General features: G+C 41.4%; 1 protein-coding gene across 2 annotated transcripts; it reads left to right on the forward strand.

Annotated features, from left to right (window-relative positions):
• LOC119901318 (beta-1,4-galactosyltransferase 6-like) lies at positions 1-27,093 on the forward strand. 2 transcript variants are annotated; one of them, XM_038716944.1, is made up of 10 exons: positions 1-769; positions 4,783-4,899; positions 4,974-5,006; positions 6,219-6,332; positions 9,835-9,959; positions 12,629-12,745; positions 12,978-13,165; positions 13,262-13,384; positions 18,346-18,447; positions 20,298-27,093. In XM_038716944.1, exons 1-10 carry the CDS (start codon positions 655-657, stop codon positions 20,443-20,445), a joined length of 1,182 nt encoding a protein of 393 aa, XP_038572872.1. In that variant the 5' UTR covers positions 1-654; the 3' UTR covers positions 20,446-27,093. The 2 variants fall into 2 exon arrangements, with proteins under 2 accessions (XP_038572872.1, XP_038572873.1); XM_038716945.1 differs by lacking the exon at positions 4,974-5,006 and having other exon boundaries at positions 2-769.
• The last annotated feature ends 367 nt before the right edge of the window (positions 27,094-27,460 follow it).

The following is a 27,460-nucleotide window of genomic DNA, read 5'->3' on the forward strand; positions in this document are numbered from 1 at the left end:
TGGTTTTCCAGCCACCGGAAACGGTCTCTGCAGTGGCAGCAGAAAATGAAAAGGAGGCAAAGCTGAGATTTATTTTCATGTATCATCCTGGACAAATGTGTGTTGAATGCGACTGTTACGTGGAAACAGTGTGGAGACACCCGGTGGCATGACTGGACTCCTGTGTGCGCGGTTTGATGAAGTAGTGCGCCGACTGTTTTGGAAACATCGCACCGGCCGCGAGTAGATTGTGTGGGATAGTAAGAGCGGTCCTGCCCCCTTCAATGACCAACCTACAGCGCTAGCGATAAAACTTCGCTGGCGACACCGCAACCATGGAAGGCTACCACGGGTATTCGTAAGCAGTATTGCTGCAGAGCTCTTGGTCCGCAGTAAAACGGTTTCAACATGCCCGACCGGCGGTGCTACACGAGGCTATCAGTTGCCTGATAATAACGTTAAAGGCCTGCTTTTTCCATCTGGAAATTTCTTTGCAGGGGAAGCAGGCCAGCTAGCACTGCTAGCGTTAGCCTTTCCGCGCTGCATTTCTGGGCTTTGGCGGTGCAGGTTTTTCCATGACTACGCCATCGACTTTGGTGTGTAATTCAATGACTGTTTAACTCAACGTATTGTATGGGATTCATATCGGCGAAAGAGAAGCGGGCCTAAGCCAAAATGGTGAACTGGAGGCGGCTGCTGCGAATGTCCAACCGATCATTTCTGGCCTTCATATTCTTCTTTTCCATGTCCACCACTTGTCTCTACTTCATTTATGTGGCTCCTGGAATAGGTTAGTTAACCGATGTTTACACTAAACGCTTTACAAGGTAACATTTAATGTGATTATGTGTGGATTATCTTCTGCAGCCCAACACGCTCCACCTGCTGTCACAATCAGTGAGCTAACAGGCTAACTAGCTAAAAGGTCCAGCCGAGGCATGATGTCCAGCTAACCTAGCCCTGTTTTACTAAGTTAAAGAGGAAACTGCTACTCCTATTGGCACTTGGATTGAAACATTGCCTAAATATTGTCCTCTTGTGTTGGATACATGGATGCTATGCGCTGTAAGTGCCAGTGCACAGCTAAACTGTAAATGAATGAACTGTGGGCATCACTGCTACTTTTAATTTCAGGGGTCATACTCAGGCAACCACGGTCCACACAGCGACATGGGCAGGTTGAGCCAGTCCATGAGTGGGCCCAAATGTGTCCAGTTTCTTTGAATTTCTGGTTAATATTACTTAACGAGTACCCCAGAGTTTTGTCTTGTTTGTGACATTTAGGACACAACTCTTGTGATTTTTACAATATACTTTAGCTGTCTAAAGTGTGTAACGTCTATTATGTTTAATCTTTGTAAATAGTAAATTTAAATGAATTAGAGATCCATCCCATAAACTTTGTCTTTATCTGCTGCCGTTTATATTGTATTTATTTTATATTGTTAGGATTTTATTGAAGCTATTTATTGGTTCTGTTCTTTATCTATATGGATTTGCATTACTAAATTGCCTTTTCAAAAATATCTGATTTTAAAAACGAATTTCAGAACAGGAATCAAATTTAATATTTTATTATAACTAAATGTTTTCAGAGCAGCAACAAAAGTAAAGTTTACAGCAGCAAAGTCACTATATAAAATCACTAAGTTTAGAAAGAAGACATTCCTCTGCTGCTGCTGTAGAGAGGAGCTGGTTTCTCTCAACAAGCATCTGAGTTTACAAGGATTTGCCAAATTGTATGGTACATAGCATCTCAGTTAAACAGGCTATACAGACACAGGTTTCATTTTCGCTTATTTATAACTAGCTATTAGCAGAGCTATCACATGTGCTTGGGTAAAACCAAAACACAGCTGCGGTGGATGAGACAGCAGATTAGAATATCGCTCTGTACACGTTCCTGCTTGGTCGAACTGATGCAGTAGCAGCCTTTTACTAGTACTGCAGGTTATGCTACACTTACAGTAACGAGCGTAGTTATGGTCAACTTGTGTAACCAATATAGACTGTTTTTCATGTGCAAGAATTTAATAAATGAAAATAACCCACAATTAATATTAGGCCTAGCAGTGAGTGGACTTTATATGAAAGTTTAATGAATATAGTAGGTGGGGTTGTTAACATGTAATACTAATACCAAACCAACAACACATAGGCTACACTGCAGACAAAAAAGAGGCTGAGGCAGAACAAAAAAAATTGAGGTTGAAGTTTATAAAACATATTTAATGTGATGTCTTAAGTACATTTAATAGCTATAATTTTTTTTAGCATTTTGCTTAAAATTTATTTATCTAATACTTATACTAATACTTATATAAATTTCAATCTGGTGCCTTCTTTAAGTTTGGATTTGACAGAATATCTTACTCCCTCAAATAAAAGGACAGAAACAAATGTATACGGCAATTTATTATTTTGGCTGGTGGATTTTTTTGTTTTTTTTCATCTACCAGTCCCACAGGCAGGTCAGCCTAAAAGTTCATTTCCGCCCCTGACACACACACTCTGAAACACACTGAAACTGGTGTACTGGCCAATAGGAGAAGTTACAATAGGGCTGTATAATACGATGGTAGGCCTTAATATTGTGAAACAGTCTAAATTTGTTAGCCTTCAAAGATTTGGCTTTACTGTTGTCACACATTTAGTTTGATCTAATAGCCAAAGCACGCACGCTTGTCTTTCAGTTAATATGGTGAAAATTACATTACCATATCTATGGTGCACAAGGGATGGGTCATGACTTTCGAATAGTCATTAATATTGTAAAAAAAAATCTAATAATGTATGTCTAGGGATGGACCATACGATTAATGTATGATTACCATATTGGTCCGAATATAAGATGGGATTTTTCTTCCTGGAAATTCATCTTGAAAACTCACGTTGTCTTATTTTTGGGTTCTAGCACTTCAAATGCCTATATTTGGGACTGGCGTCCATATGATCACGAAAACCAGACCGTGCGTCTAATGGAGACCTGCGTTTATTCGTCAATGTGTTCCCACACCAGGGGTCTTATTTATAAAACTGTGCGTAGAAACCTCACTAACAGTGTACATACTCCCAAAAGCCAAAAATGGCGTACGCCAAAAAATATTCAGACTTATAAAACCATGCGTGCGCTCTGGCAGGTGGGTCTGAGCTTGGTGGTACCGTATGGACCCAGTGCGGCGTTGACTCAACCTCCCTCGCCTCTAACCCAATAGCAATAGCCTTAGAAGGCTGCACCTATACTCATAGAATCCGGAGTTACAATACGTAACTGCAGTTTCTGTGCTACTACCTTGGCTGGTTCAGGTCTGTCATGGACAAGCTGACTCCCAACGAAACCATGGTACTAAAAGACATCTGCACTGGTGTAACTGTCGCTTTACCTGTTTCGTTCTTGTAAAATATATCCACTGTGTCTGCATCTTGCAATGCAATAGATAACATCTCTGTCTGTAAAATGCTACAGTGGTTCGCCAAATATACCTGGGCTGCCTGCCCAAGTAATGTCTATGTGTGGGAAACACTGTTTTCATCTGTTATAACACCTGACAGGGAACATCATCTGTAATGGAGTGATGTTTTCCTTTGAATGTCACATGGAGTTGGCCGCTTCTCTCTTTTTTTTTTTAGGCTCTAACTTGAAGTCAAACCATTCCTTCTTTATTTCTGCCACAGTACTTCTCTCTGAAGATATGGCATAGACAGCTTTGCTGATACTTTCTAATTATTTTGGGTTTTCTAACATGACTGCTGACACTGAAGTATTTACTATAATTCTGTCTGCTGATTTCTCATTTTATTTACTCTTAGTTAAACGAGAGTTTGGTGAACCTGACTTGGAACACTCATAATAATTACTTACTCATTAGCTAATTAGTGATGCAAACCAGTCCTTTTAAGCCATTGAGGAGCCATTTATTTTTGGATTTGAATGTGCAAATAAAATGCACCTCAGAAGGGAGGAGGTTTCTCATGTTGCCTATTTTTTATATTAATGTCTACAGATAAATGTCAGAAGCTGTAAAATGAAGACACAAAGCAAACATGAACAGTTGTATCTATAATGATTCTGAGGTCACATTAACAGGGTTTTCCTGCTGTTAAGGCTTAGGGGTGACGCCCAAAACATGCTGTGCCATCACTGTGGAGCAACAGAACCAATCAAATTACTTTACCCAGATCTAAAGGTTGTAGTTCCTCCAGTAGACTGATCTTTGGCTGTTGGAAAAGCTAGAGCAGATAATAAATAACCAACTATTTGTTCAGAGATATGGTGAAAATAATGGCCCAATATGATGTGAAATTACATATTTTTTATTGGAAAACGTAAACCCCACCGTCCAACACCAGAGCATTCATCTAAAGCTCACATTACGCTGGGACTACAGGGAGACAGGGAGGACAGCTGCTCATCCTCACACTGGCAGACCACATGCGACACGTGACACACTTGAGATTATTTTCATATGAGATCAGCATATAATAAAAGTGATTTTCTTTTTCTCCACACAGCTTGGGTCAAAAGAGGTGTCACTCACCTTAAATTTTCAACTTTAATTTAAGCCAAATATTAAATATTTCTTTTATTGTTGATTCATGGTGCGTTCCAGCTGGTCCCAGTATCCACTTCTGTGTTGTTGTAGTTGTGATAAATGTTTCCAGTGTTTCTGTCTTCAGCTTGAGAATCATATTTGTGTTTATGACAATAAGTGAGGGGATGTAATGGCATGAAGCAGATATAATTGAGCATATGGAATGCAATTGGTCAAGTGAATTAAAATCTCTTTTATGTCTTTCTGTCAGCCAACACATACTTCTTCATGGTGCAGGCTCAGGGCATCATGTTGAGGGACAACGTGAGGACCATTGGCCAGATGATCCGATTGTACACCAACAAGAACAGTACACTCAACGGGACGGGTAAGTGACACACACACACACGCACTTACCACATTGACTTGAGAAAAGCTGCTGTTTCTACTTTCCTTCCAAAGATGCGACCAGACTGACCAGCATGTGTGTACATGGTAAGTTATGCTCATTTTCAGGTTCAAAAGGCCATTGCTAGTGATGAAATTCCATATGGAAACTGTAAAATATAAACCTTTCTGTTGCTGGCCTCTGTCTGGTGCACGCGATGATGATGCAGTGAATAGTGAATATTCTCTCTGACCAATCAGCAGTCTGTCGTGTTTTCACATTACATTTTAGTATCCCTCAGCTCGCTTGGAACCTCGATGGAGGTGAGGTGAGTCGAAAAAAAGTACCTGGAAGTCGAGCCAAAGGGCCTCCGCTCAGACTAGCTTGGTTTGAGGGCGTGCCTGACCCCGCTAGCTGCTTGGCAATCTTTATAATGCATTTTCATCGTGACGTCACAGTAAAGGAAGTGAAGGGCTGGACTACAAATGAGCTGTTTTCAAGCGGTTCAGAGCAGTGCTTTCTGTGGGAGATGGGAACTCCCTTTGGGCTGGACTTTGGGCTTTTTCACTTTGCAAACCTGTTACATGCACAAAAAAGATATATAACTCAATAAAGGAGAGGGGGGGGGGGGGGGGCAAAAAGCATAATTCCACCTCTTTAAAAGTTAGCAGCAATGCCAGCCACATTTACAGTTTGCTATAGTGCTTTTCTAGATACTCAAGTTTAGTTAAGAAAGTAAAGCCAATAAAGTTTATTAAAAAGCAACTTAAAAGCCCATGCCCCCTTCAGCTATAAAAAAATGTATTCAACCTTGAACCTTAGACAGGCAGAACAGGGGATGTGGATGAATGGGAGATGGAAATCACTGGTCAACACTGTAAACTACTAGTATTTCTACTACTGCTGCATGCATCAGTTATATGCTCATCCTTCATGCTCCACATTGTCAGTGGAAAAAAGGCCTGCTCAAACTCCAAGTGCATTTCTGGATGTGAGTTTCAGCAGCAGAGGAGGAGAGGAATTGGGAAAGTTGTTGCTTTAATTTGACCACCTTGGCGTTGAGGTGCTCTAATCCTGCACAATATCCTGTAACTAAACTATAACTTAAAGTACAAGTTTATTATCAAAGTGTAGTGAAGTACAGTGGAACAATGATCAAGTATAAGTACCTCAAATTTGTTAGTACAGATGTTGAGTAAATGTACTTTCCACCACTGTATTATGCATCAATCTACATAGAGGGATTTTGAAAGTGAAGTTAGTTACTTGCTCTTCACCCACTTTGGTGATCTGTCTGATGTTTGTTGTTAATGCTGCAGACTATCCTGACGGTAGTAACTCCAGTGAATACCTGGTCCAACCAACCACGTACCTCCCTGAGAACTTCACCTACGTCCAGAACCTCCCCTGCCCAGAGCGATTACCTTCTATGAGTGAGTAGACTGGTACCTCAATAATTTTTTTTTATATAACTCCAATTCCTAACAAAAGCTATCTCATTGTACTTTTCAAATAGAGCAGGTCTTGACTGTACTCTATGTGATATTATTAACAGAGACCCAACAGTTCTTATCATGAGCCAGCGCTTGGCGACATACTTGATGAAAAACTGCTGCCAACACAATATCCCCTCAGAAATACAAAAACAGTAAAAATGGTAGTGGTACAGACTGAAAGTGAAAGACAACGAGGGCCACAATGGAAATAAGTTTGTAACTTTCTTGTGTTATCCTCGACAGTAATATATAATGTCACTGTGATGGCATCTTGTTATGCATTTTTTTTACTGTCTAGTAAATCAAATAAAAAAAATTGAACTTATAATGATAGTAATATTAATGATAACAATAATAGGACTCTACAACTTCAGAGCCAGAAACACCTGCAGAAAGCAACAGAAAGAGAGAGGGCAGGGACAAGAAAGCACAAGACTATGGGAGAAGGTAGAAGGCGAGTTAGTAACATGCATTAATGTGATAATGCATGGAGATGGAGAGAGTGGAGCTCAGTGCATCATGGGAAGCGTAGGCCTATAGCAGCATAACTAAGGGATGGTTCAGTGAAAGTAATATAGTAACGTAACTAGTTACTTTTATCACCCTGTAGTAAGTAAAGTAATATTTTTACTTTTTTAAGGAGTAAATTTTCTGAGTAACGGACAAACAGCTTTACAGCAGGTCACTAAGTTGAATACATCCGAAGAAAAAGGAATAAGTAACGTTAGTATTAGTTGTCCATTGGTTTATTCGAAGTAAGAAAAGAAGAGAAATTTGGACACATGGAGGGCCCACATGTATTATTTAGCACAAGAGACAGAGTGTGTTGGTCACCGTAGCTTCTCCTGGTCACTTGGAAAGGGAGGGACATGGGACATAAAGAAATATACAGTACTTTTTTTTTTTAGTGATGGCGAGATGGAGCTTCATGAAGCATTGAAGCTTTCCATCCAGTTGGTTCACTCATGGGCCGAAGCTTCACGGTGCTTGATTTGCTCTACTGTGCCATCCAGTGGACAATAAATGTAAAACAGGCAGAGTGATTATAAGGCAACACAGCTTTGGTGTTTGAAGCTTTGAATTGAATAAATTAATGAATATAATATAATAATAACCCTTATTTGTAGAGCATTTTTCAAAAACAAGTTACAAAGTGCTTTAACAAGTGTAAAGAATAATACAAAAAAAAAGATAAGAGCATGAAAAATTAATATAAAATTGATTGAATTGAATGCCATGTTTGTGATGCCAATATATGACTGATTAGCTTTTTAATAAGGTGTGTCTTTATGATACGATGACGGTGTCAAAAGGAAAGTGGAAACAAGGGAGAGGGTTATGATAACTTGGTTTGTGACTTTAGATGATAGAGACAACATTTTATCATCTTTATTTAAAAATAACACTTCCACAGTGCTGAGCTTCAGGCCCTTTCTTTTTTGGAGATGATTTTACCTGCTTTAGAAAATTATTATTACTGTAATATGGGGTAAGAGTTTAATTCTTACCAAAGCCACAAAATGTAAAAAAAAAAAAAAAAAAAGTCAACACTTTTTTTTAGTCATTTAAAATGAGCTGTTGATAAAATCTAATTGTGTTCAATTTCAAGTCCACAAAATGTTGAGGACGGTCCATTGCATTTTGTTCCTCCTTTCGAATCGCACGCCAAACCCGCAAAGCATCTCCTGAATCTGTCAGTACGGCCGGCTTGCGAGGCTTCGAACATCACTACATACGTCATCAACACAAGCCTTGATACGCGCTTCACAAAAATCATCCTGCATTACTTGACACACGCTTCGAAGCCTCGATACGGACGGACACATCACTACTTTTTTTAATTCCTGCAAAATCATGTATTGGATTTACATATTTCGCAATATGGTTCCATCCATCCATCCATCTTCATCCGCTTATCTGGGATCGGGTCGCGGGGGGAGCAGCTCCAGCAGGGAACCCCAAACTTCTCTTTCCCGAGCCACATTAACCAGCTCTGACTGGGGGATCCCGAGGCGTTCCCAGGCCAGTGTGGAGATATAATCTCTCCACCTAGTCCTGGGTCTTCCCCGAGGCCTCCTCCCAGCTGGACGTGCCTGGAACACCTCCCTAGGGAGGCTTCCAGGAAGCATCCTTACCAGATGCCCAAACCACCTCAACTGGCTCCTTTCAACGCAAAGGAGCAGCGGCTCTACTCTGAGCTCCTCGCGGATGGCCAGGCTTCTCACCCTATCTCTAAGGGAGACACCAGCCACCCGCCTGAGGAAACCCATTTCGGCCGCTTGTACCCGCAATCTCGTTCTTTCGGTCACGACCCAGCCTTCATGACCATAGGTGAGGGTAGGAGCGAAAATCGACCGGTAGATCTCTTTTCGCCACAACGGTGCGGCAAAGTGAGTGCATTACCGCCCCCGCTGCTCCGATTCTCCGGCCAATCTCCTGCTCCAGTCTCCCCTCACTCGTGAACAAGACCCCGAGGTACTTGAACTCCTTCACTTGGGGTAAGGACTCATTCCCTACCTGGAGTTGGCACTCCACCGGTTTCCTGCTGAGAACCATGGTCACAGATTTAGAGGTGCTAATCCTCATCCCAACCACTTCGCACTCGGCTGCGAACCGATCCAGTGAGAGCTGCAGGTCATGGACCGATGATGCCATCAGGACCACATTATCCGCAAAAAGCAGTGACGAGATCCCAAGCACCCCGAACCGCAGCCCCTCCTCGCCATGACTATGCCTTGATATCCTGTCCATGAATATCACGTCCGAACCCTCCGTTCCAGCACCCTGGAATAGACTTTACCGGGGAGGCTGAGAAGTGTGATACCCCTGTAGTTGGCACACACTCTCTGGTCCCCCTTTTTGAACAGGGGAACCACCGCCCCAGTCTGCCACTCCTTGGGCACTGTACCCGACTTCCACGCAATGTTAAAGAGACGTGTCATCCAAGACAGCCCCTCCACACCCAAAGCCCAGGTGGAGGGCAGGATGATGCCAACTAGAGTAACTACACTGAACAAAAATAAAACACTTTTGTTTTTGCCCCCATTCATCCTGAACTGAACTCCCAAGATCTAAGACTTTCTCTATGTACACAAAAGCCCTATTTCTCTCAAATATTGTTCACAAATCTGTCAAAATCTGTGTTAGTGAGCACTTCTCCTTTGCCGAGATAATCCATCCACCTCACAGGTGTGGCATATCAAGATACTGTTAAGACAGCACAGGGTTGCACAAGTGTGTCTTAGGCTGGCCACAATAAATAGGACTTAAACCAGCTTAGAGCGGTTCCTTTAATGCCAGTTAAATGTTCCAGTCTCTGTGATAGGATCTACAGAGACAAGTCCTTTGTCTGATGCAATTAGAAGATCATTTGTAATTTTCACTAGTGCTTAGTGCTGTCTCCTCCTACCCCCCCCCCCCCCCCCCCCCACCCCCCCAGAGGGCCTTATGGAAGTGAACATGACAGAGATCCCTATGGAGACGATAGAGCTGAAGTTCTCCAAGTTTTATGGCATTGAATTTGGAGGCCATTGGAAACCAAAGGACTGCAGACCTCGCTGGAAGGTAGGTTTATGCATTTTAAAAGTCTAGTAATTGTATAAACATGTAATGTACACTTAGTTAACAATATAAAAATATGTATATATAATATAATATAAAATAGAATGCAGTGTTTCCCCTCTTTTTTTTTTTTTTTTCCGGAAAAACTGTTAGTGTCGTGGAGCGGGCGTGTTACGGATATGTGGTGTTGTTAGGGCTAGGCGGTATATCGGTATAATGATTTGAATGAATTTCAAAAGAGATGTAAAATTGACAATATCGTTTATAACGATATAGTTTGATGTTGAGTTAATTAATTTGTTTCCGTAAAGTCCTGCCTGCATTTGCTCCCCTCTCTCCCTCACCACGCAGCCCCGCCCCTCCCTCTGCGTCTGCCCCCCTTTAGCTCACAACATGGAGGGATGCTGGTCGACACTGCTGAAGACTTTGGGCCTGTACCACGAAGCAGGATCTGAGCTTATCCAGATAACTTCGGGGTTAACCCTTGGTTTTCAGTACCATAACGGTGGTTCACTTCTTACTGGGGTAGATCGCCATGGTAACTTATGCTGAACGGCTAACCTGCTCCAGAGCAGGTTATGTTCCAGATAAGAGATCAACTCTATAAAAACGCTGCCTACTGACCAATCGGCTGTCTTGGGAAATGACATCATCATCTGTAGGAGATCCCACAGACTGTTTTATAGGCTGCTTTTTGTTTGCTGCAGTGATATGGAGAAACTTTTGTACAGCAATATCATCCTACAGAGACTGATTGAAAAGCCTTGTAAACTACTATTGTAGGTTTTTAGTTAGCCCACTTACTGCTTTGAAATGTGTTTTATATTTTTATTTGCTCCAAGTCTGTTTCACACAGCTTGTTGCAGACATTTAAATATATGGGTTTCATTTGTCTTTGTGAGGCTGAATACTATCAGCATATAGTTTGATATGGATTGAAATTAATTTTAATATGAATGTAGGCTATTTATTTTAGGTTGGTAGCTATCTTGTATTAGAGCAATTGGTCATGTACTGGCCCATCTTTTGCTATGTGGGCGCAGGTTATGTGCGGGGTTTTCAGTAGCCTAAATATCGAGATTCAGTCTTTCGACCACCTATTTGAGCACATTTTATGGCCTGAATAGATTTTTCATTTTGTTGCTGTATGAAGTTAATTTAGAACAATGTTTGGAACACTTTTGAGTGTGTTAAATAAATGAATCTCATTTTTTGAAGTGACAAGAAGTTCTTAAAAGTGAGTTGGATTGACCACTTATTCAGTGTCCGAGTCTTTTAATGTGGAAACGCTAAGACACAGCCGAGCTGAAAGAACAAGGCTAAGATTTTCATAGATGCCATAAGAACACATCAAATCAACGCATTATTATAGACTATGCGGTTCATTTAGGCATTCACACTGTCTGCAATTTTCTGTCTTCCTGCATGTGTCAGCTGCAGCTGTGCTATTTAGACTATGTCTATTTGTCTAATATTAGGCTACAGTTAGCTCCTGGTTTGTAAAATATGACTCTCTATTGCCAATGGACTTGGTTACAAGTCGCGACACAGTGGATATCTTACAAGCACAGACCAGGTAAAGCGGCAATGAACACACCAGTGCAGATGTCATTCGTTAGCTACCATGTTGGTACATGTGGCGCAGCAGCTGCTGTGAATGGAATTGCGGGTTGAAAAGTCCAGAAGACAAGTTTTTGTTTTTATAGCATAGCCTACTACTGATGGAGAAAGTCACTGCAGCAGACACACAGGGAGAGAGTGATGGCAAGAAGCGTGATATACAGATATATATTTTGTATTGGTATTCTGCCTAAAAGGTACCGGGATATAACTTTTGGTCTGTATTGCCCAGCCCTAGGTGGTGTTGTAGACGCGGTGCACTAATTTTTGCCTGTTAGACTCATCACTTTCTCCGTTCCTCTGCGACATCTTTGCTGCTCAAGTTACTACCTCCTGATCATAGACAAAAAGCTCATCATGGAGCTTGTTACAGTTATGCTACATTCACGTATTGGGCGACAAGACCATGGATAGAGCCCTATGAAGTCTGTTTACAATTGTTGCCAGATTCTGTTTTCTGTTTCTGTGTTTTACAATTTAAGCACATTTGGTCATCATAAAGAGTGTGTAATCATGTGGTATAATAACATTTCATATTCAACAATAATATTACATATTGAATAAATATCAATTAATTTGATGTATCATGCAGAATAGAAATGTTCAAATGTATGTGCAATTATTTATGGGGACAATTCACAATAAATGTATTGCAACAGTTCAAAAAAATACTATAATGCAACACTGAACAAAATTCTAAATGCAACCCTTTTGTTTTTGCCCCCATTCATCCTGAGCTGAACTCAAAGATCTAAGACTTTCTCTATGTACACAAAAGGCCTATTTCTCTCAAATACTGTTCACAAATCTGTCAAAATCTGTGTCATTGAGCACTTTGCTGAGATAATCCATCCACCTCACAGGTGTGGCATATCAAGATGCTCATCAGACGGCATGGGGATTGCACAGGTGTGCCTTAGGCTGGCCACAATAGAAGGCCACTCTAAAACAATGGCAGGGGAAACACTGTAATGTAAATTCTTCAGAGAAAACAAACATGGAAACCAGATGCATTTAGTAGGTATGGGTTGATGCTACTATTTGTGCTGTAGGTGGCCATCCTGATTCCATTTAGAAACCGCCATGAACATCTCCCCATCCTCTTCCAACACCTCATCCCCATGCTACAGAGACAGCGACTGCAGTTTGCCTTCTACGTCATCGAACAGGTATATTCTGTTGGTGTGTGTGTGTGTGTGTGTGTGTGTGTGTATCCTGCAGTGTTTGGGGAGGTATTGTTGTCCATCTACAAGTCATTCAGCTGAATTAAACTGTTCTGAGCTCATGTTTGAGAAGCTTTTTGGGTAGTGAAGACAGTTAAACAAGGCTTCCTATGACTTCTTTATTTCTTTGATAGTGGCACCAGGCTCATTGACTCAGAGAGTGTGTATGTGTGTTTAGAGTGGGAGCCAGCCCTTCAACAGAGCCATGCTGTTTAATGTGGGATTCCTGGAGGCTATCAAGGACTTGGACTGGGACTGCTTGATCTTCCATGATGTTGACCACATCCCAGAGAATGACCGAAACTACTACGGCTGTGGCCAGATGCCACGCCACTTTGCTGCCAAGCTGGACAAATACATGTACATGTGAGTGTGCCATTAACATGTAGATCTTTGTTGAGAAAATATAAAATACAAATGCTTGTAGATCTGTGTTTAACTCATGTGTTTTGTGGTTTGCAGTCTTCCATACTGTGAGTTCTTTGGTGGTGTGAGTGGACTCACCGTAGAGCAGTTCCACAAGATTAATGGCTTTCCCAATGCATTCTGGGGCTGGGGAGGAGAGGATGATGACTTGTGGAACAGGTTGGTCTACTTAAGGGGGGTGGACAGTGGATTCAGAGAGTATTCAGACCCCTTCATGTAGTAACTCAATTGGTTTTGTTCTTTTTTTGGGAAGGGATTTCTCCACGCACACTGGTGCAGGAATCGGCAGCTTTGTTTCCGCAAACAGAGCTTGAAGTATGCTCTAACAGACTCCCTAACAAAGATCACAAGCTTGATTATGACTGTCAGTCTCAAAGGTTAAATGTGAAATGTGATTTTCTACATCCTTGTGTGTTTCCAGGTGTTAGGGAGTTCTATTGCATATGTGAAACAAGTAGTGGGCAACTGTGGCTCAGGGGATAGAGTGGTTGTCCACTAACAAGAATATGCGTGGTTCGATCCCCGGCTCCTCCAGTCTGTATGTCGGAACTGTCCTTGAGCAAGACACTGAACCCTGCCTTTGGTGTGTGAATGTGTATGAATGTTATTTCGGTTCTGATGTGCAGTTGGTACCTTAGCCTCTGCCGTCAGTGTGTGAATGGGGTGACAGAAAGGCGCTGTACAGACCATTTAGTGTGTAGTAGTGTCTCAGAGGGAGGTGAGGGAAGTCTGATAAATGTCCTCAATAAGGCTGACCCGAATAGTCGAAGATTTGATGCTTTGATGGGCGGAGCCTAATTCGACTGTCAATCTCACAGTGGAAGCTTCGCAGTGAAACGAGGATCATGCTATTTTGGCGATATGGGGGTGCTCAACGTCTGATTTTACATTAACTACATCTCCCGATAAGTTAATATACAGCCTATTACAATATACATTTCAACGTTTAATGCTGTAAATAAACATGTAAAAAGAATAAAACTTTCAAATGTAATTTTGTAAATGTTTTTAAAGTGCGTGAATAAATCCAAAATTGTAACCCTAACCCTGGGTCGTCAGTGCGCAAGTGAAGGCGTAGCGTGTGTGTGGTGGCAGAAGAGGAACGCTTGCTGAAGAGACTGACCCCCGGCTTCACTGGTGTTGTCCGCACCTCGTGGGACTTTCGGATATTTTATCACCGTTGATGAACCACACAAATAATATATTATTGTTTTTAGACAGCCGGCTACTTGAAATGGACCCATGAGGAACCGCGACATGCGTGCAGTTGTCTGCAGCATGGCATGCACGCAAAACTCTGCACAAGACCGGTGAATGGCAGGCGAGAGAGGGAGAGAGAGAAAAGGGTCTTCAAAAAGCCTCAGTTTAGCCGGAAATTTACAGTGTAAGTTGAATGAATAGAGACTGCAGCTTCTCAAGATTAAAGCGGAGTCACCATGTTTTGACAAGGAAGAAAAATGTGTGGAATTAAAAAGACTATATTGGTCCGTCATAAGTCTGACAATGTTGTAGGAATGCAATGTTAAATCTGTGGAGTACTTTTAATAATTAAAGGAGCTGCACTCAACAAAATGTTTGCTACACTGTTTGTGTGAGGCAGGCCTTGATTTTTAGGGCCCGAGCATGACCGTGTGAGGTCCCTATTGAATTTGCTAAGATTATTAGGGCCTGAGCACGACCGTGTGAGGTCCCTATTGAATTTGCTAAGATTATATTTAGGGCCCGAGCACGACTGTGTGAGGTCCCTATTGAATTTGCTAAGATTATATTTTCTTTTTTCTGCAAAGTAGGCTCCATTGACGGGGCCTAAACATACTCGAAAACTCACCAAACTTTGCACACGTCAGGACTGGTGAAAAATTTTGTATTTTATGGGTTTCGCGCATGGGCGTGGCAAAATGACTCGCTAGCGCCACCTAGAAAATTGGAAAAAATTAGCCCCTCGTTCACGTTCAACCTACATGTACCATGTATCATATCAAGATGCATACCCTAAAGTCAACAGGAAGTCGGCCATTTTGAATTTTACGGCCATTTTTGGATGATTTACACACTTCGTACTTTAACAAACTCCTCCTAGGGATTTAGTCGGATCGACGTCAAATTTCTGCTGTGCCTTCTAAAGGCATTGACGATGAAAAGTTGTGCTATTTGCGAGTTTTCGTCAATGGGCGTGTCCGTGGCGTCGATGATTCGCTATGAAACAGGAAGTTGTTGTAACTTCAGTGTATATGCTCACATCTGGACCAAACTGTACATGTAGGATGAGAGTCCCGCCCTGAACACATGTACATGCCGACATTCACCCACAGTCATAGCGCCACCTGCTGGCAACAGGAAGTGACTTTTAACGAAGCAGCCCCCGCCGCACGTTTCACCTACGTGCACAAATTTTCTGTGGTACGTGTATCTTGTCCAGACGCACAAAAAAGTCTCTTGGAGCGATGCCCTAAAACCAACAGGAAGTCGGCCATTTTGAATTTTATGTCAAATTTTGGATGATTTACACACTTCGTACTTTAACAAACTCCTCCTAGGGATTTAGTCCAACCGACTTCAAATTTGTGCTGTGCCTTCTAAAGGCATTGAAGATGAAAAGTTGTGCTATTTGCGAGTTTTCGTCAATGGGTGTGTCCGGCGTGGCGTCAAAGATTAACTCTTCCCCATGACACAGGAAGTTGTTGTAACTTCAGTGTACATGCTCACATCTGAACCAAACTTTATGTGCTTGATAACTCTCCCACCCCGCAGACATCTACACACCAATACCGATTTATATTCATAGCGGCAAGTGCTATGTAGCTCCACATAGGGGACATAGGAAGTGACATATAGCACCTTCATGTGGCGTCGGAACCGCGTAGCAAATTCACAGCCGCACCGGCAGAGCTCCAGAATGTGCAACTCGGCCGGCTCACACCCGGACGCGCTACAAGTGCGAGGGCCCACCCAACGCTGCTTGCAGCTTTAATTTATAATTGTTATTGTTACAAATTTTACAGTGACCATGTAGAAACATAAATTGCATTACTTCAAATATGATGCATTATACATGATAGTTGCATAGGCCTACATCTAATGATGAACTTGGACACATCATCAGTGATAGTACCTAGGGTCACTGGGTGACCCGACGTGGAGTGATCAGTTCCTGGCCTGCGTCCAAGAGGCATCAGCCCACGTCTTGTCCCTCCTGATTGATGGCCATCTTGAAGCTTTCTCTGCCAATGGCTTTTCTTTTATGTGCACCAGTGATACCCAGGAAGGCTGTATGCCTTGCACACAGAGAATACAGTGTTACATCTACGTACATACATTTTTCCCCAGTTCCCCGGTCAGTTGAGTGTGGGAGGTGACATGGGCCACCTTGCTTTATGAAGGTTAATATCATGATGTAGTTGTGAGTCCAGTTTTTAACCAGTGTCAAGACACATAACCATTAATTTTTTCTGAATGTGGTACAACTGCGGACCTCTACACAGGCTGCCTGTGGTGTCTATAGTAACCCTCTGATTGTGTCTTCATGAGGTGTTTCTGGGCAAGCAATCACTGAACCAAAGATCTCTGCACAGGAGTAAATATTCAAGGCTCAACGTTAATTTTTTTTCAACTGGCCCCACCAGGTTTGAAACTTACTGGCCCCAAGACCATTTTTACTGTCCCTCCCTCTAAAAGTTATTTATCAGTGTCGCAACAAAACAAAAGGTTTATAAGTTATGTTATTCTGTTAACATGTTTAATCGTTTATTAAATACATCCTGGATATAAAAAAACTAAACTAAAATGTAATCAGGTTTCCATGGTAGCGACTTCTCAATCACAAGGTAGTATGGACTGCTTTATCATCTATTTCCCTCTGAATATTATTATTAATTCACTAAATGAACATCACGCTGTGTTGAAGAAGACTTGAAACTAGCTACTGAGACCATAAACTCATCAGGAAAGTGTTTACTGAGGGAATAAATCAGCTAAGAAGTAGCAACATTTTACCATCATTTCTAATAGAACCAGAGTTCTTTTTGCAAAAACAGTGGACTCGCCCCCTGCTGGCAGGTTTAAGTTACGTTGGCATGGTTTCACTTTCAGACTCAGAGGTTGCCGCTTGATTGAAATTAGAGAAATAACATTTGACAACCACTCATCACATTACTGCAACTCTAGATTGGCCAGCGGTGTGTCAAGTGCTGCAAAACAACTGCAGGATGCTGAGTTTCTAATGCAATTTTTTTGGATATGGTTTTTCAATACTAATATTTCTGCACTGGCCTGATTGGGCCAGTGAGTTGCTAGTTCAACAGTTCTGACGTTACTTTTTACTGGCCTCAGGCCACCGTTATTGTTGAGCCCCGATATTGTAATAACGGATTTATGCGCTGCTACCCTACAATAATATGGCCTGTTGCTGAATGTCTGATCACATCCTGCATTGACATTCTCAGCTACCTGTCAGGTAGCACATCATATTGCAACTACTTTTTCCAACTAAAGTACATAGCTGGTAACTAGCAGCCCGGACAGCTCTGCTGGTGAGGGATGGTAGCGAGATTTTGTGGTGGCGTTCATACTGTAAATGGAAACTTCATTTCCTCTGCAGCAGCAAACACAATACACAACCTCAATACTATTGAGTGAATGTGCTACACACAGGTGTTATTGACGTCTGATAGTGACGCCTTACTACCAGCCACAAAAAGACAAGACGATACTCAACACAGTCAGTCTTAAAAATCATTATTTTCATGTCAATGTGACCTGTCGAGCTTGATGTTACCAAAACATCTGTCCCCTCTCAGAATCTGTGTCAGACCTGCAGCTACCAGGTCAGGACTTGTCTGCAGCCCTAATAAATATCTCAGCACAGATTCAATATCAGTGCAGTGATTTAGATTCAGTTTGTGAGATGGGGGTTCAGATTAGTGTAATGTATGAAATTATACCATTGTGTCAGTAACATGTATAGAGTTTATGTACTGATATAATATTTAAGAATGGCAGTCTCAACTGACTGTTTGTACTTTTGTATTTTCAACTAAACAAATGTTTATGAAACCGTAAATATTCCTCATAGATTCAGTTCAGCTGAAGCTCAATAGTAATACAGCCTGGTTTTTCCTCAGGGTTCACTATGCTGGTCTGAATGTCACAAGACCAGAAGGAGAGATCGGCAAGTACAAGTCAATTCCTCACCACCACAGAGGAGAAGTGCAGTTCCTCGGGAGGTAAGAAACAATTTACCTATGAGTAGGGATGGGGATGGGTAATTAGGGCTCGAGCACGAACTGTGAGAGGTCCCTATTGAATTTGTAAAGATTATGTAATTTTTAGGGCCCGAGCACGACCGTGCGAGGTCCCTATTGAATTTGTAAAGATATATATATATATATATTCTTCTGCAAAGTAAGCTCCATTTTGTGGACCTAAACATACTCGAAAACTCACAAAACTTTGCACACATGTCAGAACTGGTGAAAAATTTCGTATTTTATGGGTTTTGCACATGGGCGTGGCAAAATGACTCGCTAGCGCCACCTAGAAAATTGGAAAAAATTAGCCCCTCGTTCACGTTCAACCTACATGCACGAAATTTGCTGGGGACATGTATCATATCAAGACGCACAAAAAAGCCTCAAGAACCCATAGCTCCACATAGGGGACACAGGAAGTGACATATAACAGCTTCATGCGGCGTCAGAACCGCGTAGCAAATTCACAGCCGCACCGGCAGAGCTCCAGAATGTGCAACTCGGCCGGCTCACACCCGGACCCGCTACAAGTGCGAAGGCCCGCCCAACGCTGCTTGCAGCTTTAATTTTATAAATAGTATTTTATATTTGAAAATGTTTTGAAGGAAACCTGGAGGAGCCCGTTTGAATGGGCCTGATTCAATTTTATTTATATAGCGCCAAATCACAACAGTTCTCACAGCGCTTTTCATAAAACAGCAGGTCTAGACCGTACTCTGTGATGTTATTTACAGAAGCCCAACAATTCCCACCAAGAACAGCACTAGGCGACAGTGGCAAGGAAAAACTTTGCGCTAAAACTCTTGCAGTGCCCCCTGACATTTTGTACCACGGGTCGGCCCTGAGATTGGCCCCCAGTCCTAACAGACTTCATTAAGTCTGTTAGGACTGTGTTAGTGCGCAGAGGTCCACTCAAACCAGCACTGAATTTTTCTAGAAGAGGTTTCTGTTCAGGCTTATTAAAGGGGCAGGATTGTAGTGGGAGCTTTGTGGTGTCAGGTGTGACTGTGCAGCAGCTCTGGAGTCGCAGCCAGTTTGTGAAAGAGTGGTAACGCAGCCGTAGAGTTTTACAATATAAACATCTGAAAACTGAAGCCAACTTTGCTCTGTTTGGGACTGTGAGCTGCATTTTATCAGAGGTGCAGAAGTTAACGTGTGGGATTGTGGTGAGATTTCTGCCTGATCAGAAGTGTTTCAGTTAGTTTTGGTGTCCACCTCCATGTCTCATTTTCACATACCTAAAGTCCCAAACGGGGTTCTGTGTCAGCAGAACAATAACGCAGACTAATCCTCCACACAGTATAGGAAATACACACTTGTCCTCTTGCGACTCAATTTTCCTTATTGGTATTTACTTTAACTTCTAGTGCTGTATTCAAACCTGTCTCGAGTGAATTTAAAGAGATACATTGTGTTTTGTAAGATCATTAGATTTGAATGTGTAGTACTTTTTACTTTTGATTACTTAAGTATTTGTAAAACCAGGTACCTTTTTTTTTTTTTACTTTTACTTGAGCAGGTTTATACTAGATGACTTTTACTTTTACGTGAGTAACATTTTTCATGTTGTATCGATACTTTTTACTTAAGTATCAAAATTGAGTACTTCTTCCACCACTGCTTGTGGTATATTTGTGAGGTGTTTTTAACGATTTCTGTCATCGGCAACTAAGAGACCAATGGAACATGCTGAAACCTCTGCATCTGTGCAGTTATCAGTTATAGAGCTAGATACTCATGAAAGCAGCCGTGTCTGTCCTTTAGCAGAATTTGCAGATGGCGTGGATAAATATTGATGTTAGAACTGTGTGACTTTGTGTTTGTAGGTATAAGCTGCTGAGGTATTCCAAAGAGCGACAACACCTGGATGGCCTCAACAACCTCCGTTACAGCCCCCACATCTCCCTCAGCAGTCTCTACAAGAACATCACGGTGGACCTATACCCCGAGCTCGCTCCTATAACGGACTACTGAACTGCCCCCACCAACCCCAACCCAACCTCTCCTCCCCAGCTCACCCAGCTCCCCTCCAGCCTGGCCTCCCAGTGCCCCGTTCAGCCATGCAGAGGATGGAGGAGAGGAGGGGGGCACAGGACAGGGGGGTGAAGAGGCGCACCATGTTAGCTGCCAAGAAATCTTAGTGAGGGGAAAAAAAGAAAATCCAAACTGAAAAAATGAGGTGGCAGTGGCAAGTCTGTCAGAGTTAACTGTGTGTGTGTGTGTGTGTGTGTGAGAGAGAGAGAGAGAGAGATGGGTGAGAAGCTGCATGTCTTTTTGTCCGTGCCGGCTTAACTACTGCAAGTTGACATGAGTCTTCGTTTAGGTTGGAGGGAGCAGCAGCATCTCAGCTCTGATGTTTACTGCAAAGCCTTACTGTGGCAGAACCACAGCTCCCTCTGCTCGGCTCTGCGCTGCTTCACTTCTCATGTATCACCGTCACCTTACAAGCCATCGTTCTACTACCATTTGTTTTAAACATATCATATATTAGGCCACAGTTTTCCTTTAACGGAGGGAACTGAGCAAGGTCAGCATTGATGTTTTTTTATTTTGATACGTGGTATTTATTTTCTCTGGTTCAGGGTGTTTGAAGAAACACTCATCTGTGTTTGCTGTTAGTTTTGCTGCACTGCTGCTGAATCCGCATGAACTCGTATGTAAATATCGGCCTCTTAAAGCTCGAACACAACACAGAAATGTAAATATGGGCCTTTATGCGCTCAGGCATATTCCAGCGATACTCCAGTGGGTTTGAATTTTATTTTGGCAGCTACCTTTGTTCTGAGGATTTAATAAGAGTGAGTGGTGTCTTCTATATAGGATGTTTGGCTTAAAACAGAACAAAACAGAAGTATCCAAATCTAAAGATTTGACATTATCTTTTGCATGCCTTAATTTATTTTGTTTACCTGTTTTTGTTCTTCTTAAGCATAAATTATTTCACCAGTTGGAGAGTGTATATTTTTTCATTTTGCCTTTTTTCTTTGAGGTGCATTGTGTGAAAAGAGTAGAGCTGCTGCTCAGAAAGAGGGAGTCCATAGTCCACAGCAGGAGTTTGTCCACAAAGCACACTTTAGTGCAGGTTCATGGTCTCATGTGAGTGTACATTTTTTTGTCTCAGATGTGTTTTTAGTTTATTTTCATTTTTTTATGATTTTTATTCTAGTGAGTTCTGGACATGTGATAAAGCTCTTCATTGTACTGTACCATGCTATGAAGCATGGGCATTTAAGCTGGATGCTGTGTGTGTCTGGACTGTGGTGTAATTATTTTCTTGCTTGAAGGGCCAGAATGAGAGAACCTTAGTGTCAGCTCCTCACAGCTGAAGCTACTGCTGTTCTTGAATGGCACATGCTGTGAAAAGTTTCATTTCTTAAAGCTTTGAGCACTATAAAGATGGAGTGAAACGTGTAGGCAGACGATATCTGAACAGATGTTCACTGTTAGGATTCTCGTCTATATCACCATATCTCTTTTAAATTGGACCGTGAATTGTGTTTTGGGACAATTTTTTTATTGTATGTCCTGCAATGATAAGTCAGAACTCAAACCATTTTGACCTGGCCATTATTTACCGTCTTATCAGACTATTTCATTCATGAGCAAGATTCTCACTTCTCTGTGAGACCGGTCCAACGACAGCCCATTTAGGTCTCTGGTGACCAAAGACATGTAAGAACTTCGAACCAAAGGGTCTCTCTGTGACTGCTGCTAAGACCCACGGCTACAAACCAATCAGAATAAGACATGAAACACACTGTCCAACCCAACAGATCTCTCACCACATCAGCTTACGTACTTGCGTCATGTGGTTTAGGTAGGGAATGAACTGGAGTTGGGTCAGAAGGATGTTGGCCATTGAAGTTGTGTCTGCTTGCATATTTCCTGTTTTCTTCTATATACGAACAGTTGGTTAGCTGATTGACAGAGTTAATCTGCAACTATTTAGATTACAGATGGAAGTCGAAAACAGAAATGCCAAATTATTCAGTCCATTTAACCAAATGTGAATATATGTTTAGGATAATAAAGCAAATATCTTTAGATTTTTGGTCTATTGGGTAGACAAAGCAAGCATTTTGAAGACATCACGTTGAAGTCTGGGAAATTGTAATTTTATAGGCAGACCAATGAAGGGATTCAGTGAGAAAATCAGCAGATTAGTTGGTTGCAGATTTTGTTTTCTATTCCCATTGTAGCACTGTAATTGACCAAGCATTCTAACGTGCCTCAACGGTGATGTAATGATGAATAGACATTATCATCTCATCTCAAAATGAACCTGTGCGATGGCCGCTGGCACACAGCGTGTGCAGTCATGCCCTCCTGTCTGTACTAGCCGGCAAATAAAAGCATGTCTTCTTTTGAAGTGGTGATACTCATGACATGACCAAGTGTTCCACTTGGTCCATGGCCTTGTAACCAAAGTGTTTGCACCAATGGTGATTTTGGTTTTAGGCTTAAACGTTACACATGTTGAAATGATGTTCTGTGTGTGCTGTTAATATTTGGAGTAGCACACACTTGAAAGCCTTACACAAATACATGTTTAGTGAAGCAGTTGATGAGGTTTTGTTGACAGTAGATAGATAGGTAAGATGAAGGTGAATAGGTTTCAGGTATGAAATGGCTAGAGTTATTTCTACAGATTTTTTCTTGTTTTAAATAAGGGTTGGTTAGCACACCAGGGTTCCCAGCAGCCTGTACGTTGTTGTTTTCTTCTCTGAAAAGCAGAGTGTCTGAACATCACACTGCAGTACAATGTGGCTTGTGTTCAGTTCAGCCACAAAGCTTTAACACTTAATAGCATGTTGATCTGATCAGAGAGAAGTGCAGAGTACCTCTGATGCTTAAGTTCACCCCTTCTAGCCGTGGTCTTTCCTGTCTGGGGAAGTGGACACCGAGCAGTGTTCATTTAGCAGATGCTTCTCTTGTGCAATGCCTTCCTTAGCTTAGTACCACAATTTTGCATAAGATAAGAGAGCAGCCCTGTTCTTAGGTTACTGGCTGTGATCTGACTGAGTGTTGTTGAGAAGAACGTAGTAGTCATAACTCCTGGTGATCAGCTGGTTAGGGTGTATACAAAACCATCATGCCATTAATTACGTGACCCCCCCCCCCACACACACACACACACACACACACACACACACTGCACATACACTTTCTGTTGATCTGCACCTCCTGTTCTGTTGCTACGGTATTCAGTACAGCAGTAATGCCTTAATTATTAACTACTGTTTGGAGTAATCTAAAATATCTTCAGAAGCAGTATTCAGATTTTGTAAAATTTCAAAAAGATGAACCCACTTCTTCTGAATGGTCTGGTACAATTAACAAAAGGAGTCAGTTTGAACATGACACTACGAAGAACATGAACTGCATGTTAGCGTTCCCTTTTACATGTGTAACTATCCAGCAAATGAAGAATGTTACAAACATCAACTTTGTCCAAACGGCTACAAAAAGACAGGCTTCATCATATTTTCTTGACTTCAGTATTGATTGAAGTAGTTGTTTCTACAATCTACAACCCCCCCACCCCCCCACACAGTTTGAGTCTCAGTATATGGGTACCTTGGCCTCTACACGTCTCTGCCTCGGTCTGTCTGTATTTCCCCCACGTCTGTAGTTTCAAGCAAAACAAACCTCAATAATTCTCTTCAGTATACTTCCGATTTGGGTGTCTCCATAGACAGTTGAGACTAGGGAGGAGCAACTAGAATGAGCCACAGAAGCCGGCATACAACTGCTTCCCTCGGTAGAGAAGTACTTGACTAGTACACCGATGATAAAACAGGTGGACTTCTCCTTCAACAACTGAAGCAGTGATATGTCACGGTCACGGAGTGTTTCCAAGCATGACTCTGTTAGGAGATGGCTGACAGGGCACTCAGTATGTAGCTCAGGCTGTGTTCCATTATTCTAATGGATCTAGTTTGCAGAATGCTAAAAGGGAAAATATCTTTGTATAAATATCAAAATTTTTCATATTCGTCCCTGGCTCTGATAAGCGTTGGGTGTCAGGCCAGTGGGTCCCAGTAGCTGTGGTTGACTTCACCTTTTATCACATGACTGTCTGAAATCCAAAAGTATCTAATACCGTTCAGATGATGTGTTCACCATTAGGCAACTCTATTCCATTCTACTGTTTTTTTATTTGTGCCTTGAGTTCTTTTTCTTTCTTTTTCACTTTACATTCTAACTGAAGAGATTAAAATTGGTTTTGTTTTTCCTGAATTGTCGATGATTTGTCACCTTCTTTAATTATATCAAGCCAGACTTGAAAAGTGTGACATACGTAAATGATGAGACTCCAAAAGATCAGTCTGTCTGCTCCAGTGTGTGGCTGCCTTGACATCATGTGTATTAACCCACTGTATCTCACTGGATGCGAGTCATGTTCAATGCAAAGACTGAGCTATGAGTGCAGTCTGCACATTTAATGTGTTACTTGCAGTTGAGGGTTCATCTTATTTGCCAACCAAACTTCACTGCCCACCAAAAGAATGAACACAAGCACATATCCTATCATATCGACAATTTTAAGCACAAAATTGCTTAAGCTGTGATGCTAATCACCGAGAACTGCATCCTAAAACCTTTTTTTGTAGCCTATAATTTGCATGGCCTAGCCTAGCATTACATAGGTGGTTTTAAAAAAAAAAAAGATAATTTCCATCCAGTTTCCATGTGCATGATGACCAGAGCTGGTAGACGGAAGCTTTGCTTTTGTGAACAGCGCTGCAGGCAGCTTCCCACTGACGAGCAGTTATTGAACAGCATTATGTTGATAGTCATACCTGTGCACCTGGTGCAACATGACTCCGCTTCAGACTGGTTATGTGATTGTTTTTGGCAACACTGTGGTCTTTATTTTTCCATGTTCAGCATGCACTTCTGTCATTGTATGAACATTTATTTCATTTGTTGACTCTGAAAAAAAGTTCATAATTAGAACCTTATTGGCTGACACTGATATATCTATGATAATTGGCCAGTATATATCTTGTCACAGATATCTCAATGCATATGCTGGTAAATAGAGTACAAGCATCTACAAATATTCAGATGTGTTGGATGACATTTAGAAACAGTGTTGCTGTTACATAATTTGTCCACCAGAGACTGCTGACAAGTTATTTTTCTTGACTCCAGTCTGGGTCACAAGTCTTTATGAACCAATTCATACCACACGGTACACACTGGAAAGAGCTTTCAGCCACATCTTCTGGCATTCACCTGCAGATGGAGAGTGCTCATAATAATGATAAAGAATAAAGGCCGATATATCGGCCGATGGTAGTATATTGCAGATCTATTGGTATCAGTGTATTATGGCAGCCAACAAGTAACTAGAACTTGTCTTAGAGAAATGACAAAGATATGTTGCCCCACATGGTTCACTAGTAGGCATTCTGGAGCTTTCCATTTTCTTCATCATTGTCTTCCATAGCCCCACTTATAACGTTTAAGTCTTTTTAATATTCTGAACATGTAGAATTCATGACAACAGGGTAAACCCCATCCAAACATAATGTGATACAATACAGAAGCTCCCTAACAGCGACTAATTGAACTTTTGGTGACAAGAATGCATTGTCAATCTTTGAATTGAATTGTTTGAATTTCGTTAGTGTTGCCTTTTACATGGTCCTCCAGAGAGCGCTAATAAGTTGCATTTAACTGTAAAATTTCCCACTCGCTACATATTTAATAACAAAAAAGACAGATTTAACCTCATTCCAAATATTTGTGTTTATGTAAAATTAGTATTGGTCTATGTTATCAAGTTTTGTAACCATTCGATATCAGCCTCAAATTCCAGTATCAGTCCGGCTTGAAGTACCGAACCACCTTCATTAAAACTTACACCATTGGCTGGTGAAGACCATGACATGTAACTGAAAGCCCAATAAACTGACATGCTAAGAATTTTGTTTCTATCAAACTGCTTTTTCCAAGGTCAATATTGAACCCTCAATATATGTTTGAAGAAAATCAGCTCATATATTATCAGAGTTTTTATGCATACCAGTATCGGCCTCTAAAATCCAGCATCTGTCTAGCTCCACTGTTACTAATTAAAATGTTGCAATGATTTTGTAAACATTGTTTATGGCAACACTGGTAGGTATTTGTTGGTGGCTGGATGTAAGCGGAGACATTTGCTAAGTAATGCACTTAGAGCTTTATAAAAAAAAAATACTAAAATAAGAAAAGGAATCATTTGCTCAGTTCCAGCTCAGCTCAGTTTGGGTGATTGACCACATTACTTCCATCACAGCTTGATGTGGGACCTGTAACATATTTTCTTTGTAGCTCTTTGATCCTCTGTATGTCATCATTGTATGATCACCAAGTTTTTCATTTCCACATGAGTTCATGTCGAAGAATAAAGCGGCGTTCTCCCTCAGCCAACCCTGTGAATATGCTGATGTAGCACCCACTCTTGACATGCTCAGTTTCTTCAGTTCTTAGCTCCATTGCCAGACTTCTGCAGTATTTGGTAACAGACAGTATTAAAACGGTATGAGTCTGGTGTTGAACTGTTACTTTGTAAAGATTTTTTCTTTGTCAACAGAAGACAAAATAAACACTTCATTGCCATATTCAGAAAAACTGACGTTTTTTTTCTTGTACTTATGACACATTTCACATGATAGTTGAAAGTTGAATTGCAGTAGTTTGTCAGGTTACTAATGCCTTGTATTGTATAAAGAGGGCCAGTATTCATAATTTGATTTTAAAACATCTATGATCATACATAAGAGAAAATCTAACATTTTTTAAAACCCTAAATGACATTGGTTGTGTGAAAAGAATTAATTCCATTCAGTAGCTTGTTTTCAAATACTTTTTCCTTTAATAGTCTCTCTGTTCATTTGTCAGTTACCTTGACTTGTTTTTGTTGAACAATCACTTTTGCACCTTTACCTTGAAATCCTTTCCCAGCATGAAGTACAGTTTGCATTGTACGGAATTAGGT

Source organism: Micropterus salmoides, unplaced genomic scaffold, assembly GCF_014851395.1.
Source record: "Micropterus salmoides isolate LMB-PRFRI ecotype aquatic unplaced genomic scaffold, ASM1485139v1 Ms_hic_scaffold_13, whole genome shotgun sequence".
Lineage (NCBI taxonomy): Eukaryota > Metazoa > Chordata > Actinopteri > Centrarchiformes > Centrarchidae > Micropterus > Micropterus salmoides.